The 14,725-nt window shown below is 39.2% G+C and overlaps 1 protein-coding gene across 2 annotated transcripts in view; it reads right to left on the reverse strand.

The window, feature by feature from the left end:
• CARPB (Carbonic anhydrase-related protein B) overlaps positions 1–14,032 on the reverse strand; it is a 91,780-nt gene extending 77,748 nt beyond the window's left edge. For both annotated transcript variants that reach the window (XM_065478765.1, XM_065478764.1), the window contains exon 1: positions 13,925–14,032. In XM_065478765.1, coding sequence (XP_065334837.1) covers positions 13,925–13,982 — 58 coding nt within the window. In that variant the 5' untranslated portion in view covers positions 13,983–14,032. The remainder of the gene's footprint in view (positions 1–13,924) is intronic.
• Positions 14,033–14,725: the final 693 nt, after the last annotated feature.

The raw sequence follows: 14,725 nt of genomic DNA on the forward strand, positions 1-14,725 counted from the left end.
CGATGAATTCCGCCCTGGGCACGCCCCGGTTCCGGAGAATTTCGCCGATTGCATTGTCAGACTCGTTTTGCTTAGCAAATTTGCTTCTGAAATTTTGATTCGGAAGGGACCTTTATGTTGAAAGGGTTCACCAAAAACATCTTAAAATATTACTTTGAAAGCTGATGGTAACAGACAATAAGAGGGAATTTGTAAATAATGAATTGGTTTTTAGCTCCTTTGATCTAAATTAAAACATAATAATGTTTCGAATGTGTTCAGACGTGTGAAGGAACATTAAATGCTTTTTAGCATATTTGAAATACAATTCCATTTAATCGAAAACTTTTTTACCAGGACGCATTTAAAAGATTACACATTTACACCTGGATTAATACTTTACGAAACACAAGAATGAGCACAAAATTCCTTTACAAAGCAGTAATTTTATATAATATGTGGCTCTGGGGTTGAGCAAATTTGATTAATTCCGTTCCTAAATTTGGCTCGGCCAGTGGAATGTAATTTCACTGTCCAATTTGACTATACCCTGTAATACTAGATCCAAAATAAAGTGGAAATTAATTAAAATTGTTAATGCATGGCGGTACTAATTCTTTCGGTAACTTTTAACCCACCAAAACGATTTGGGACATTTTCCAGCTGACCCGATCTTTTTATTTTTTTTTTAAATATATAACTTAACGATGAGTATATAGTTCTAAATACCTTTTGTTAATCGTCAACGTGCCAATAGATCTTTGATTCCTTCTGAGTAGATCCGATTAAAAACGGGGAAAATATTCGGAATCAATTACAACTTTCGAAGTGAAATCAGCAGTCGGTGCATGCAAATTAGTTTTTAAATTAACCCCAAGCATAACTGTTCCATGGGTGGCTGGAAGCCTCGCGGCTTTCAATGCTTTTCCGGCTGTGAATTTTTTTTAGCGGCGCGCATATATCAGCGTTTTGATGCGGGCGGCGAATTAATTAGGCCGCACTCGCGGAAAATCGATTAAATTCTTTAATCCCCAGAGTCGAATAAAAAGCGAAATATATTCCGAGATGAAAATATAATCAACACAACAACAGCAGCAGCAGCAGCAGCAGCAGCAGCAACAACTCGAATGAGGGAGAGAGAAAGAGCTCCGAGATGAGTTTGTGTATTTGAATTAGCACGAATAAAAAGTGGCTCAATCGATACACACCAAAGCCACCGCCAGACGAGGAGGGAACGTAAATAACTCCTGCTGAAGCTTTTTTTTATTATTTTGCAATTCATCTGTCACTCCAGCCGGTGCTCGGTACTCGAGCTGATTCTTTTTATATACATTTAGCGTGTCCGTCCTCGCTCTGTCGGCGAGGGTGTCAAGTAAACAGGAGAGCACCCTTTCCGCAATTAGCGCCGGATCAGCGCAAAGCCAGACCGGAACTGCTAATTAGGCTCTTTCCCTGTGACAAAAAGCTCTCTGACTGACGGCTTATTTTTGGATTTCTGATTGGGAGCAACTCGAGACAACAAGGAAAAATTTGTGATGTTGCAGACGAGGAAAATTTTACTATGAGGTGCAAAATTATTAGAGTGCGTGGGAAATAATTAAAAGTTTCCCTCCACTCTATCAAAGAAGCCTGCATTATTTTTAGAGCTAATTACTTCTCTCCAAGATCTATTTAGCCGTAAAATATGTCAAGTTTTAAAAGAGAAACCTTTGAGAGCGAGCATTCGCTTCAGTGCTTCATCTAATTTGGCTTTTGGAATTTCATTATTCAAAATGAAGCCTGAAATTTTCCTCTGACCCCTACAATTACATTTGCTCTGTGTAGAAATTTCGTAGGTAAACAAAACGGAAAACTCTACTTTCGCCTCATTATTCGAATGGAGTGCGATGTTTTGTTATTTTGCTCTTGGAAAAATATTTGCACAACCAATATAGGAACAAGCCTTTTGCGGTGCGTAAAATTAAATTAAAACTGCGGTGGGAGCAGCGGAAAAACAGAGGCCGACACGTAAAAGTATGCAAATGAAACACCTGAGGATGGGAGAGCGCGCAACTCGTCCTCGCTATTGTCGTCGTCGTCGTCGTTTGCATTTTCGGCCACTCTGCATGATTTGGCACGCGTTCAAGCCTCTGTATGTGAGTGTGTATGCAGACAGGCAGGAGCAATATTTATTTTCCGAGCGCAGAGCAGAGACCGCACCACATTATCTGGCCGTTTAAAACAATACTTGCCGGTGCCCCACTGCCGTCGCTCCAGGGGCGGTGAAAAATGGGCTTCAGTGCTAGATGTGAATTATGGCCAAACGGAATTTACGCTCACATTAAATAGATAAAATAACTTTTCATTGATAAGGTCTCTTTGGACACAGTCAAACTATAATGCCGATGGATTGGGTTTTGGCAAAATAATTTTTTACCTTCTTTCATCAATTTTTTTATTTTAATCGTTTAATAAATGTTCAAAGATATGCAGATAAAATTAATTGATTTTGTTAGTGCGTGTGGTTATGAGTAAAATAAACTACGTTATTTTAAATAAACTACGTTATTTTAAATATAATAATAAAATTTTATCTGACCACCAAGCATTTTTTTATTTTACTGTATCATTTTACATCCCTCTTTCACACCCCCGGACAGCGTGTGTTTCCGTGCATTCAATATTCACTGCGATGGCGACGATAATTCTTTTCTATTTGCAAAGCAAATGTGCCGCTCGGCGGCGGGCAGGCAGACAGAGAGCGCGGCCGGCGAACTGCCGCCTGAATATTATCATTATTATTCCCATTAGCATATCCAATATGGCATTACGGACAGCGAGAACAGCACACATTCAAAGCTCGCGTATGTATAATTAAGGAATTAAGCGACTTCCTTTGAAATGCAAAACCCCAATAACCGCGATGCGCGCGCTACGCGAATCACAACCGCGGCGAGTTCCTTGACCTGGAACTTATCAATTAAAAAGCGTATTTTGCGGCAAAATCCATCATCGGCTTTTCATTTCGTTGCTGAATCGAATGCCAACATATAAAGCCTAAATTTTCAATCTCGAATTATAGCGTGTATTTTACAGCTGCGCCGAACGCAATAACAACGCGCTATAAAGCTCTCTTAATGACCGGTTACGAGCTATAAACTTCAATTATTGCAATTATTAATTGATGCGGTGGTCGTGTGTAATAACACTAGGTGTCTATATTTTTCGCATCAAAATTTAATCTTTAATTCATAGTTAAAGTAACACCTCTGCAAGTATCCTGTTTGCATGCGTTGGAAATGTTAAATGAAATAAACAGAACAATAAATTTTGTGTTGGGTTTCATTGACCGCAGATTTATCAATGCAAATGACGGGTGTTGTTTGAATTTTAGGAGATTTCCTGCCCTACAGACCTTCATCATCAGTAAATTTTGGGCCAGGATAGGCGAAAATTAAACCAAAGATTGCAAGATAAAACGTAATTGTAATAATTTGAAGTATTTTTTTCGTTAATTTGTTGTAATTTGAGTTTGATGGTGTTTGTCAAAATTGTTTTTATTAAAAAAAATTTGCAAATAACATCAACATTTTAAGCATAAAAATTTGCCCTGCAAAATTGCAACAATACATTTAAATTTTTGTTGCTGACAACTAATTAATGAATGAACAGTCCTTATTAGTGAAATAGAGTTAACTTTTTCCATAAAAAATTAAACAAAATCATGAAGCCCTAATAAAGCACTAAAATCTACAAGAACTTATTGTTGAAAATACGTGATCAAAAAATCAGGGATGATCGCCTTAAAAACGGCTTGAAATGTATCGAGGGGTGTAAAGCTGGAGGAGTGTTAAGCACGAAATCACCAGCCGTTCGGCACCTGCCTTACACACTCTCAATAATCAGGCGGGAAGCGTTCGTCTCGGCGGCTAAAATATGCCGACGCACGTGCTATAAAATTGCACTGCACCATTTAAATATTTACTGCCGACTGATAAATATTAGATGAGTGGCTCATAAAAATTCTTCGCATCCACTCGGCTGGGCGCACTTTTTAAGTTCTCAGGTTGTAAAAGTTATGATGCGAGAGGTAAATAGATGCACGCGCGTGTACCTACGCGGACGAGTGCGTGCGTGTAAAAAGTAAATTTCAGCGGGCCAGCTGCGGGCTGGCGGGCGGGCTTGTTGCTGCACAGCCTGCGAAATGCATTTTTCATGCTCGCGCGCGCGTTTTTATTATTCCGCTCGCGGAAAAAAGGCGCTTGTCCAGACCGTGTTTGCGCCTAATTCGTCAAATGCTGCACGGTTTACTTCCACTTTGCGGCCCCGCCGCTGAATAATGAATCCGACACGTAAACTGGCGCCGACTGCGGAAATAAAAACGGCAGCGCTTCAGGCCGGACGCGAAATTGATTCGCAACTACTGAAAAATGAGCGGGCAATCTGTCCTTGGATTTTTCGTGTTCCATAAAATGTCAGCACGCCAGCCATGATGGCCACCTCTCGCCTCATTGCAGCGTAGCACGGTAGGATGATTGGCTTTTTCATTCTGGTCATTTGTTTTAAAATTAAGCCGTACGTGATGTGAATCGTTTCTGACGAAAATCTGTATTCTGTGATTAAACTGAAAATTATTTCATTGAATTTCATGTATGAAACCATCACGAGGAATTATAGTCATTTCCTAGGTTTCAACTCGACGATTTTCTAATATCGAATTAAAAATTGACCAGTTGTATAAACCCTTAGTGTTCGAAGCCGCCAACAGATGGCGCCACCGTATACATTCGTAATAAATTTAATTTTAAGGCACTTCCGCTGCGATTTCAGACTCAATCCTTTCACTGTGCATTCTTCACTTAATTTTCCTTCTTTTGACGTGCTGAAACCCAAAATCGGTTCAGTCAATCGCCGTAGAATCATGAAAAACTATGTTTTGAAATAGAAAATATTTTCCAACGTTTCTACGGCGAATGGGAGGACTGATTTTGGTTTTCAGCACGCCAAAAAAATATAACTTAAGTGAAGAATGCACAGTAGCTAGATTGAGTCCGAAATCGCAGCGGAAGATCCTTGAAATTAAATTTATTAAGAAAGAATACAGTGGCGCCATCTGTTGGTGGTTTCGAACACTAAGGGTTTTTACAACTGGCGAATTGATACTTAACCTTTGGTATATTTATTTCCAGATTTTGGTAATTTTGATTTATTAAAGAATTTTTGCCGAATGAGTAGTTTTTTAATGAGAGCAAATTTACTATAAGCTTACAATTAGAAGTGATGTTATCGTCCTGAAGAGTAAAAATTATAGAATCTTCTACATTGAAGATATTTGCGAAGAAAAAATCACTGTTCCCTAGGTATTTGATGTAAATTACAAACCTATTTTTCTGTGGGAGTATCTATCTTCTGTGGACAGAAATTAACAAATTTCCTAATTCCTTTTGACCTGCGAGGAACCACGTATATTATTACAGAAATGAACTTGGTGCTGGAGGCCTGCAAATTACGCCGCACCACTACTTCATTTGGACGTGAATCCGGCGAGCAATATTTTAAATTGAGTTTGGGCCAAAGAGCTTGTGAATTACGCCGCGTGAACTTTGACGCCGATCTTCTTAGCGCGCCGCGAAAATACGAGCGAAACTTCGCCAAGCTCTTTTTAACTCTGGTCTCTCGTTATATAAAAAAAATAAATAATCGTTAGGTGGAGGGGAAATAATTTAAAGTTTAATTACATTTCTGCATCGCTCGCTCGCGTGGAGAGCGGGATGGAGCCGAAGGAAAAGTAATGTTGCTGCTCTCTGCTCCGGCCGGCGTTGCTTGGGCAGATTAACTGTGCCCTTTCTCTCTTTGCCAGCCGCAGAAATCGCCTTTCGCCGCAGGCGTCGCAGCGGCGGGCGGAAAAAATAAAAGGGCGAGCGAGCAAGAGCAAAAGGTAAGAAGCAAAGAAAGGGGCGGCGAACGAATTGAATTAAAAGGGGACACAAGTGGCTCACATGCATGAATAACAAGCGCAAAATAAATGGGGCCGCGTGTCCCGTGGCAACCTTTCGCTCCTCTCGCTCCCTCACCACTCACTGCAAATGAGTCGAAAACCATGCCACCATGCCTTTCGTCCGCTGCTGCAAAATCACTATCATTCTCGAACAGTAAAAATCTTATTGACCATGTAAAAAATCATCAGTTTACTGTTCACTTTGATAAATTGGTTTAAATCAGTGCGATCAATGTTATCCTTTTTATATTTTAAATATGAGCATTCCTTGCTATTTTAAATGATACAAAAATTTTATTACAAGAGTAAAATTCCTCCATAAGTATCTCAAAAATTGTTAACTGTTACCTAGCACGCAATTTGTAGTTACTTGAATAGTAATTGTAGTTGCACTTGTAATTGTAATTTTTATTCTTGTAAGGGAGGCAACACTAAAACACCTCTGTATTGCTTGGTGGCAATCGTGCGGGAATAGTTCAAAAGTTAGAATCATGAATATGTAACAAAAATGTTTTAGCAAAAAAAGAGGATTTTTTTATTGGAAAATTTCTAATGAAAATTAGTTAAATTGCATATATTTATTTAGATTTGATTCGTTTTTAAACAAACTATGAAATGAAAGCAGTTTCGGAAGCCACGTCAATAAAATGGAGCGGCATTTTCCCTTCCATCTATAAAAAGGCCAAATATTAAAGAGAATAGGTCCAGGACCACAATTATAATTGATATGTGTTGTTGGATTCGGAGATGGGAAGTTAACGTATTTTTGGGATTGCTCTAAAGAACAAGACCAAGCTACGATGCAAACTAGGATAATGCCAATTTCCACAAAAAAAAGTGTATCAAACATTTGTGTCATACAAGATCTTTATAACGTTGAACACTTTATGACGAGAAACCTCAATTTATTTCTTGATATAAAATAGGATTTCAGTAAAGAAACGGGGCTCATAAATTTGAACAGAATACAACCTTTAAAACCCAATTTTCTTAACAATTAGATTATTATTAATTTTTTTGATGAGCGGAATATTTTTGACTTGCATAGCAAAAATCAAACTAGGCATTTTTGGTGACACAAAAATATATTTAAAATCCTATCAATCCTTAATAATTTTGGAAGGAAATCCAGAAGCCACATTTCAATCAAGCCCGTTTAATGTCGTCATAAAATTTGTCTCTTTTGCATTCCTTTGATTTATTCTAAAGAAATAGTTGTACTATCTAAGTAAAGTCTACAAATTCCCGAATTTTAAGTTAAATCAGTTCACCCTCTCATTCTCTAGTCTCTTGAAAATTATTCCAAGTTTTTCTCATTTAGAATTCCCACCCACAGTGCAAACTGCCAAAGTCAAATACCTCTCCAGAAACAATTTATTTCAAAATGAGTGAAAATTTATTCATCATCATCTTTCTCATTCCCCTGTTCAGCCAAATGCAAATACACTCGCTCGGTATCCAATTCGATTAATTAACCGCCGCAAATTTGCGACCGATCCTGCGGCAGAGCAAACAACGAACGCTTCCTCCGCTTGTCAGCTCGAAATCAACAGCTCGTCAAAGCGCGAGCGGAAGCGGCTCAATTTCCGTCGCCAGTTTTGTGTCTCTGTTGATCTCGGCTGACTGACTGGGAGCCTGTTGTCAATCCGCCAATTGACTCTCGACTCCTGCCGAACGCACATGCACGCTTCCCGTCGGGCGGCTACGCCGAGCCGGTTGCATAAACTGCGCGCCTCTCCTGTTTCCAGCGGGCAAACCTGACGAACGATCGCTCGCTCGCTCGCTCGCATGCACGGTTCTGTTTTTTAGACCCCTGCGATGCCTGTTCAAATGGAAATAATGCTACCCTTTGCAGTTGAAAAGTAATTAATATTAAATATTCAAGGTTAATTTGTTAAATTTGGAGTTAATTTCATACGGCGCTAACAGTTGGAAGCAATATTTTGTGCTATATTTCATTAAATTCATTAATTTTATTGGTATTTTCTTGTTTGGTGTTAACAGTACCACATCATAAAAGTTTCAACGCAAATCTAATTTTCCTAAAATTAAAAAATAAGGATATTCAGCCATTTCCTATGTAAATTCCAGTTAGGTAACCTACCTCTTTGAAAAATTAAAATGTCAAATGAATGTTTGCCTAAAAATTATTGCCCTGCAATTATTCACAAAATGTCCCCTTTTTACATGTGTATTTTTCCATTTATGTTGATCAATAACAGCTGTGATTGAGAATATAGAAGGAAAGAAGATCGATGATTTGAATTTGTGTTCTGGTCGGTGGCTCGAGGGTTTAGACCCGTGGCAAGTGCAGGAGGTGATCGCAATCATTCCCGGATTGTGTTCTCCGCAGAGCAAACCATGATATGTGCGATGCAAGCGAACGGTCTCGTCTCTTTTTCAAATTTACCGCAAATAAATAATTGAGCGAAAGGAGGGCAGACGCTGACCGCCAAGCCCCATTGTTTTGCATGCTAATTGCCGGGGCTGCGGGAGCGATCGAATATTAAATGAAGTGCCCATGCAGCAGCTTCCGGAGAACACGCCTTTTATTCCTGATCCGGAGCGATCCAATTTATTCTGCCTCCTGCTGGCTTATAAAAGGAAAATGTGTTTTTTCGAATATATACGTGACCCTGCCTGAAGGCCGAGTGTTGTTTATTTTTTGTGATGCAGGAGCGAATAAGGCGATTTGATTGAATGCTCCGCTTCGAGTTTCTGAGCAGCATAAATTTCCCGCGGTCCGAAATGGATTGAATGAGACCTTTTTTTAGCAGCGACCTCATTACACACACGCGTATTTTATCGGTTACATATATAGAAGCGCTTTAAATTATTGAAAAATGGGATAAAAATAGCAATAATTGACATGCAGTTTTTGGTTTATATCGCACAATTGGTTAACTGAACAATGATAATTTTTATTTTTCTCTTGAAATGTTTTTTAACTTATTTTGTCAATTTTCTAAATGAAATTAAATATATAGCTTCCTTGGCCCGTAGCAAGCTGTTATTTCTACAGAAATGTCTGGCTGTATCAACAATAATTATTAAATTGAAGCCTAAATTCCAATTTTGCCCGTATTCGTAAGGCTGTTTTAGAATGATGCCTATTTTAATTATTTAAACAACGATGTACAGTAAACACGAACAAAGAAAACTCCTTAGTTGGAGAATAAAATTTTCCTATGTTGTTTCTACGGAAGGATGGGAAAATTAAAAAGAATCCAACAGAGAAATTAATTTGTGACCAAATTCGATCAATTTTTATTTCACCACACAACCAAAAAATTATCGTTTAATTTTATTTATGCTAAAACATTTACAATTGCTGAAACACAATAGTGGCAATGAAAATATTAAAAAAAAACACACGTGAAGCAAAAAATATAAGCTACGTTTTGTCAATGCTGTCGTATGCTCTAATAAGTAGAGTAACGAAAAAGAGGAAAATTTAATAAGACACGTGGGAAATATAAACAAAACTATTTTTGTAACTCTGTAAGAGAGGATAATGTTTTTCAGGTGCACAGTGCTCAAGGGAACAGCTGCTGTTCACAATGAGAACAAGCAACAACTTTCCTCTTTGAAATTCGGCAAAATAGAGTTTCAAAGGGTAAAATGGATTGCTTACACAGCTTTCCCATTTAAGACGAGTTTCTGATGCATTTTGAATATTTTTAGTAAGATGATAAACCATAAAATGCGGTTTAAACAGCTTAAATTCGCCAATTTAATGATTCCATCATGATTGGAAGCTCAGAATGATTCAACTGTCTAAATTTCACTGCCCTAGAAATGGCAGTTCGAAACCTGCGCTCATTCATCTTGCGGGTCATTTTTCAAGCACGGGATTTTCCAATCAATCAACACGGACAAGCACCTGCATCGAAACAGGTGTGACAAATTCCTCCAACAGGTGACGAACCATAAGAAAAATGCGCAAATAATCCAGGGTACAAAATGGTATGTGTGCCGTTCGTGTCCGCCCACGGAGTTTATTGCATTGGAGCGAAGATTAATTGCGTCGCCAGTGCTGCCGGACGATACATTTTTAGCCCGAGGCGCGTGCACAGCGTCGGCAAATTAGCCATTATTCATAATTATTCTGGGGGCGGGAAGCGCGGCCGGCGGGGGGTGGGTGAGACGCACGCAACCCCTGCGCGCGTTGTTTGTCCTTCTTCGCCCTGCCGCCGGACGGACGGACATCACGCAAGTCGCCGTCGTTTAACCCCCTCGCCACCCCCCGCCAGCCCGCCTTCCCTTTCCCACCCCCTGCTGCAGTGCCGCGTGCCCGCCAATATTAATAACAATTAAAGCGAGGAGCACATTAATTGCCAATTGAATTTGAATATCGCTTGTTGTGCGCCGAGCATGTGTTGCGTCCGCCCGTGGGACCACTCGAAACGTGTCGGACTTTCGGGGCTATTAGCAAAATGAAACTGACTGCGTTTCGTGTTTAGTTGCGACGCCTTGCGTCACTCTGAGAACGTTTAAATTGGGACAAACAATTCTCTTCAGTTTTATTACTGCTGTTGAGTGAGTACGAAATTTTCCGTTTTGAAGTAATGTTCGGCTAATGATAAACAAATTATGTTCCTGGGACAGCATTCATTAAGATTATCAAAGCAAACTGAATCCATAAAAATTAATGTAATAATCCATTTGAAATTTGAAATTTAGTATAATCTTAAAGCCTTTGAGTTGTTGAGGCTACATACACAGGCTGAATGTTGATAGTTATACGAAACTAGGCCAATAAATAAAATAAATAAACTTTTAGATTTTTTAAAAATGATGGAAATACAAATCTCTTATAATTAAATTATGTTTTTATCGTTTTTATTTATTAAAACAAAAAAAATGTTATTGACTATTATCAATTTACCATTTGTCACAGTAAAATATTTTCGCAACTTGAACACAAGTCAAATTGAAATTTATTTTTACATCACCATATTTTCAAGAGTTCAAAACTTATAAGACATTATGGATCTCAGTTCATAATAAAATTACATGATTTAAGGATATTTCTTTTGGGAGTTGCTAAAATAAGAGGACAGTGAAATTCCCTGTCTGACACTGAAATAAGCAAAATTTGTAAGTTTGAGGCTAAAATTTACGTATTTAATTTTATTTAATATAACAAAATATTTGTAACTATAATAAGACTATTTAGCTTTTGGCGTTTCATTCATCAAAAGAATCACAAAAATGTGTTTTCATGTCGGAAGCATTGGCGCACTTTTTGAAAGAATTATGTACATCTTATTGTGCCGGAAGAGGTTCATTTGCCCTCAACATAGAGCTGATAGAACGCATGCATAATCTAACATTTTCCCCAAGAAAAGCATTGAGCCTGCAAATAAAATATAAAAATGTTCTTGTTTTGTTCATTTCGAAGTTTTAACCAAAACACACATTTGATCAACTTTCTAAAAAATCCAACCAAAAACGTTAAAAATTTTCAACATGATTGCGGCAAACCATCTATTATACTTTTGAACACGAAGACGTTATGCGAGTCGAGAATAACAATAATTATCACAGTTAAATACAATGCTTACCCCGGTATTATCTTCGGGTCTATAAGTTATTACAAGCATCATATATGCGCACGACATTATACTCCCGGCCGGAGAGGTAAATGCGACATGACCGTATGCGTGCGTAGGTGAGCGGTCAGTGAAGGTGTATTATACAGGGTAAATGAGAAAAGCTTATCATACAGTTACAAGTGACATCTAAAGGTTACAAACTAAGTTAACGCCAATAAGCGGGAACCGCTACACCATCTATTATACTTTTGAACACGAAGACGTTCTGTTAAGGCATCCCTTTAATAGACAAATTGTTCGTGCATAATTTTTACTTAAGTTGAATTGTTAAAAAATGAAATGTTCAATGATATTCATGATATTCATGATTTTCCTCTAACCATCTGCATTTTTTTCTTAAATTCAAACAGAGAGATGCAACAAATAAACGGAGAGGAAATCACCGGATCAGCCAAAACAGTGCTCCTGGATTTTAGTTAAGGCAAACACTGTAATTGCAAAGCTTTGTTCCTCAGCGTGCTGGATTTCGGATTTGCTCTCAAAGACCCAAAGGCCGATTTTTGAGAGCCCGAAAGCTTGCAGATATGTGGCGTTTATTAGGTAGTTGTAAACACGCGCCGCTCGCGCGCGCGATAAACAGCATTGTGAATAACGCCATTAGAGAGAGAGCGGAGCAGAGCAGAGAGAATGTTGAGCGGCGTAATTAATTCAGCATCCCCAGCAGCCAAATTACTTCCCCGCAAAAAGCAACAACCACCTACGGCGTGCCACAATAATGTTTCTTGCATTTTGCCACACACGCGCCGGGTTCAACAACAATTTCCTGTTGATTCCCTCCACGGCTCACTGCGGCGTGGATCACCGAGCGCAAAATGAATCAATTTAAGTGCTAAGTAAAAATAAATGTAAAGAATGTACTTGAAACCGGTGGAGGAAATCAGCGTGATATTATATTTCTCGGAAAATTAATAGACTATAGCGCAATATAAAATCTATCAGTTTTTCAATCATGCTGCAGCATTTTTACTAAGTGAAAACCAAGAAGGGTGATTATGCCATAAATTACAAAAAGCTATCTTTTCACGCATTATTGTGGATTACATTTACGGCCACCATAAATTACACTATTCTCCACAGCCGTAATTCGTGTTATCGGCCGATCTGGTAAGAAGAGGCTAATCTAGATTCACGGCGGAAGGGCAGGCACGCGAATGCAGCATAATTTCAGCATGATTGTGTGTCCTCCCACCGCCATCGATTTTTCCAAGTGCCTAGAGGTGACGAAGATGCGGTTTTCCAACAGCTAAGACGGAGTCAATCACTATTTTAGTGCATCAATTCAACAGATTTATGCAGTACCTACATGAACTTAAATTGTTTTCTTTAGAGTTGAAAAATGTTTCATGCTTGATTGATTAAGCAATAATGAAAGATATAAAAAAAATGAAAAAACTCGTTAAAAGTGCTATTATGAACACTTTTTTGTTATTCGTCCCTGTCGATGCAATAAAATGCCATCTCATCTAGAATCAGATTTTCTTTCGACATCTAATAAAATAAATCATCGCTGGTCTGGAATTTATTTCAATAATTTTCTCGCAGGCAAAAGTGAGTTTCATGAATGGAATTGACCAAATCATTGAGCAATCTCAAGTGTATTCTTAATGATTATTTGAGCAACATTTTAAGTTACGCATCTCTATGTATTTTTGTAAGTTCGTGAGCCAATCATCAAGACAAATGGGTTTCAGTAAATGTTCATAGGATTGGAATTACTGCCTATTTACATTTAAACTTAAGTACAAACGTAGTCATGTCATCTGATAATTTGCATACAAAAAATTTACGGGAAAAAGATGTTTTTGCCAGCGATTTTTGATTGGTTTAAATTCAAGTTTAATTCAAAATTTTACATTCATCAATTTAATGGAACATAATTTGAACAATGGTTTGTTCCAAACCACATGAATCGTTCGTTCACAGTTTGGTGTATGCGTCTGTGCCACTATGGACAAACTTGTTCACGTAATCCGCATAAAAGAGTGCTGCTGACACACAGGGAGAACCACGCACGCGGATTCAAGTTTTCATAACACTTGCAGACAAGAACATAAAGATAATCCGCTCTTAAGACCCGAGAGCGGCTTAACAAGTGTGTAACCGGAAAGTTATTATTTCGGCCGAGAGTCGGCGAATCACGTCCGCGTGGCCATTCACGAAAATAATCTCGCCAACTTGCAAACTCGGCTCGCGTGGTATTAAAAAGTCTGCAAAAGACGGAATCCCGGCGCCGACGAGTGTAATTGGGTTTAATAATAAAATTTCTCGTCAGTCGGCGAGGGCGGCGACGGTGCGGCAATCTGTTTTTTTAGTGCCGGCCGGGGACCCTGGCCGGCGGGCAAGGACCTACCTGGGACGAGGAGCAGGACGACGACCGAGCAGAGCCACACGCGCCGGAGCCGAGTCATGCTGTTGGCATCGTGTGAGTGCGTCCGTCTCGTCGGGGTGCCCGAGCACATGTGCTCCGCTCTGCTCGCTCGGGCAGGCCCAACCCGCGTTCCTCCCTCCGGCCACAGGCGCCGGCGCCTCATTCATAATGCACGCGCAGCCAGTGCGCCCCGACCATCATCAAAGTGCGCGTTTTAATCTCCATAATGACCCACCTACGGCACGCGGCACCGTCTGATTTTCGCCTGCCGAAAACCCCCGGTCCGCTCTCTGCGGGGAGGGTAGCGCGGAACCACGGGTTTTTCTGTCTGCGACGACGACTTTTTGCGGTGCCTCTGCTCTCGCCGCTCGCAGCTTTGCGGTCGAGAGGAATGTTTTGCAGCCTCTGTCTGCTGTTGCCCGCGTTTATTGCGTTGTTTTTTATACTGCAGCCCGAAAATAGCTATTTGGGTTAAATGTGAAGAATGCGTGGATGAAATTCACCGGGAAATTGCTTCACTATTTGATAAAAAAAAATTATTAATTTCCGGCTATTCACGTAATTTATGATATTTACAATTAGATATAATTCAGAGTTGGATTATTACTTGTGAAAAGCAGTGCTTCGTTAATTCAAAAGTACAAAAGTTAACCTTAAAGACCCCCTAATGTGGTAAACCTTTTCCACCTGTAGTATTAATAATTGAAACAAATTATTAGGATAGGTAGTTGAATAAAAACCACTGGAAATTAAATGCCAACAAGCGCTTTCAAACTTAAAATG

This window comes from Cloeon dipterum, chromosome 2, assembly GCF_949628265.1.
Source record: "Cloeon dipterum chromosome 2, ieCloDipt1.1, whole genome shotgun sequence".
Classification (NCBI taxonomy): Eukaryota; Metazoa; Arthropoda; class Insecta; order Ephemeroptera; family Baetidae; genus Cloeon; species Cloeon dipterum.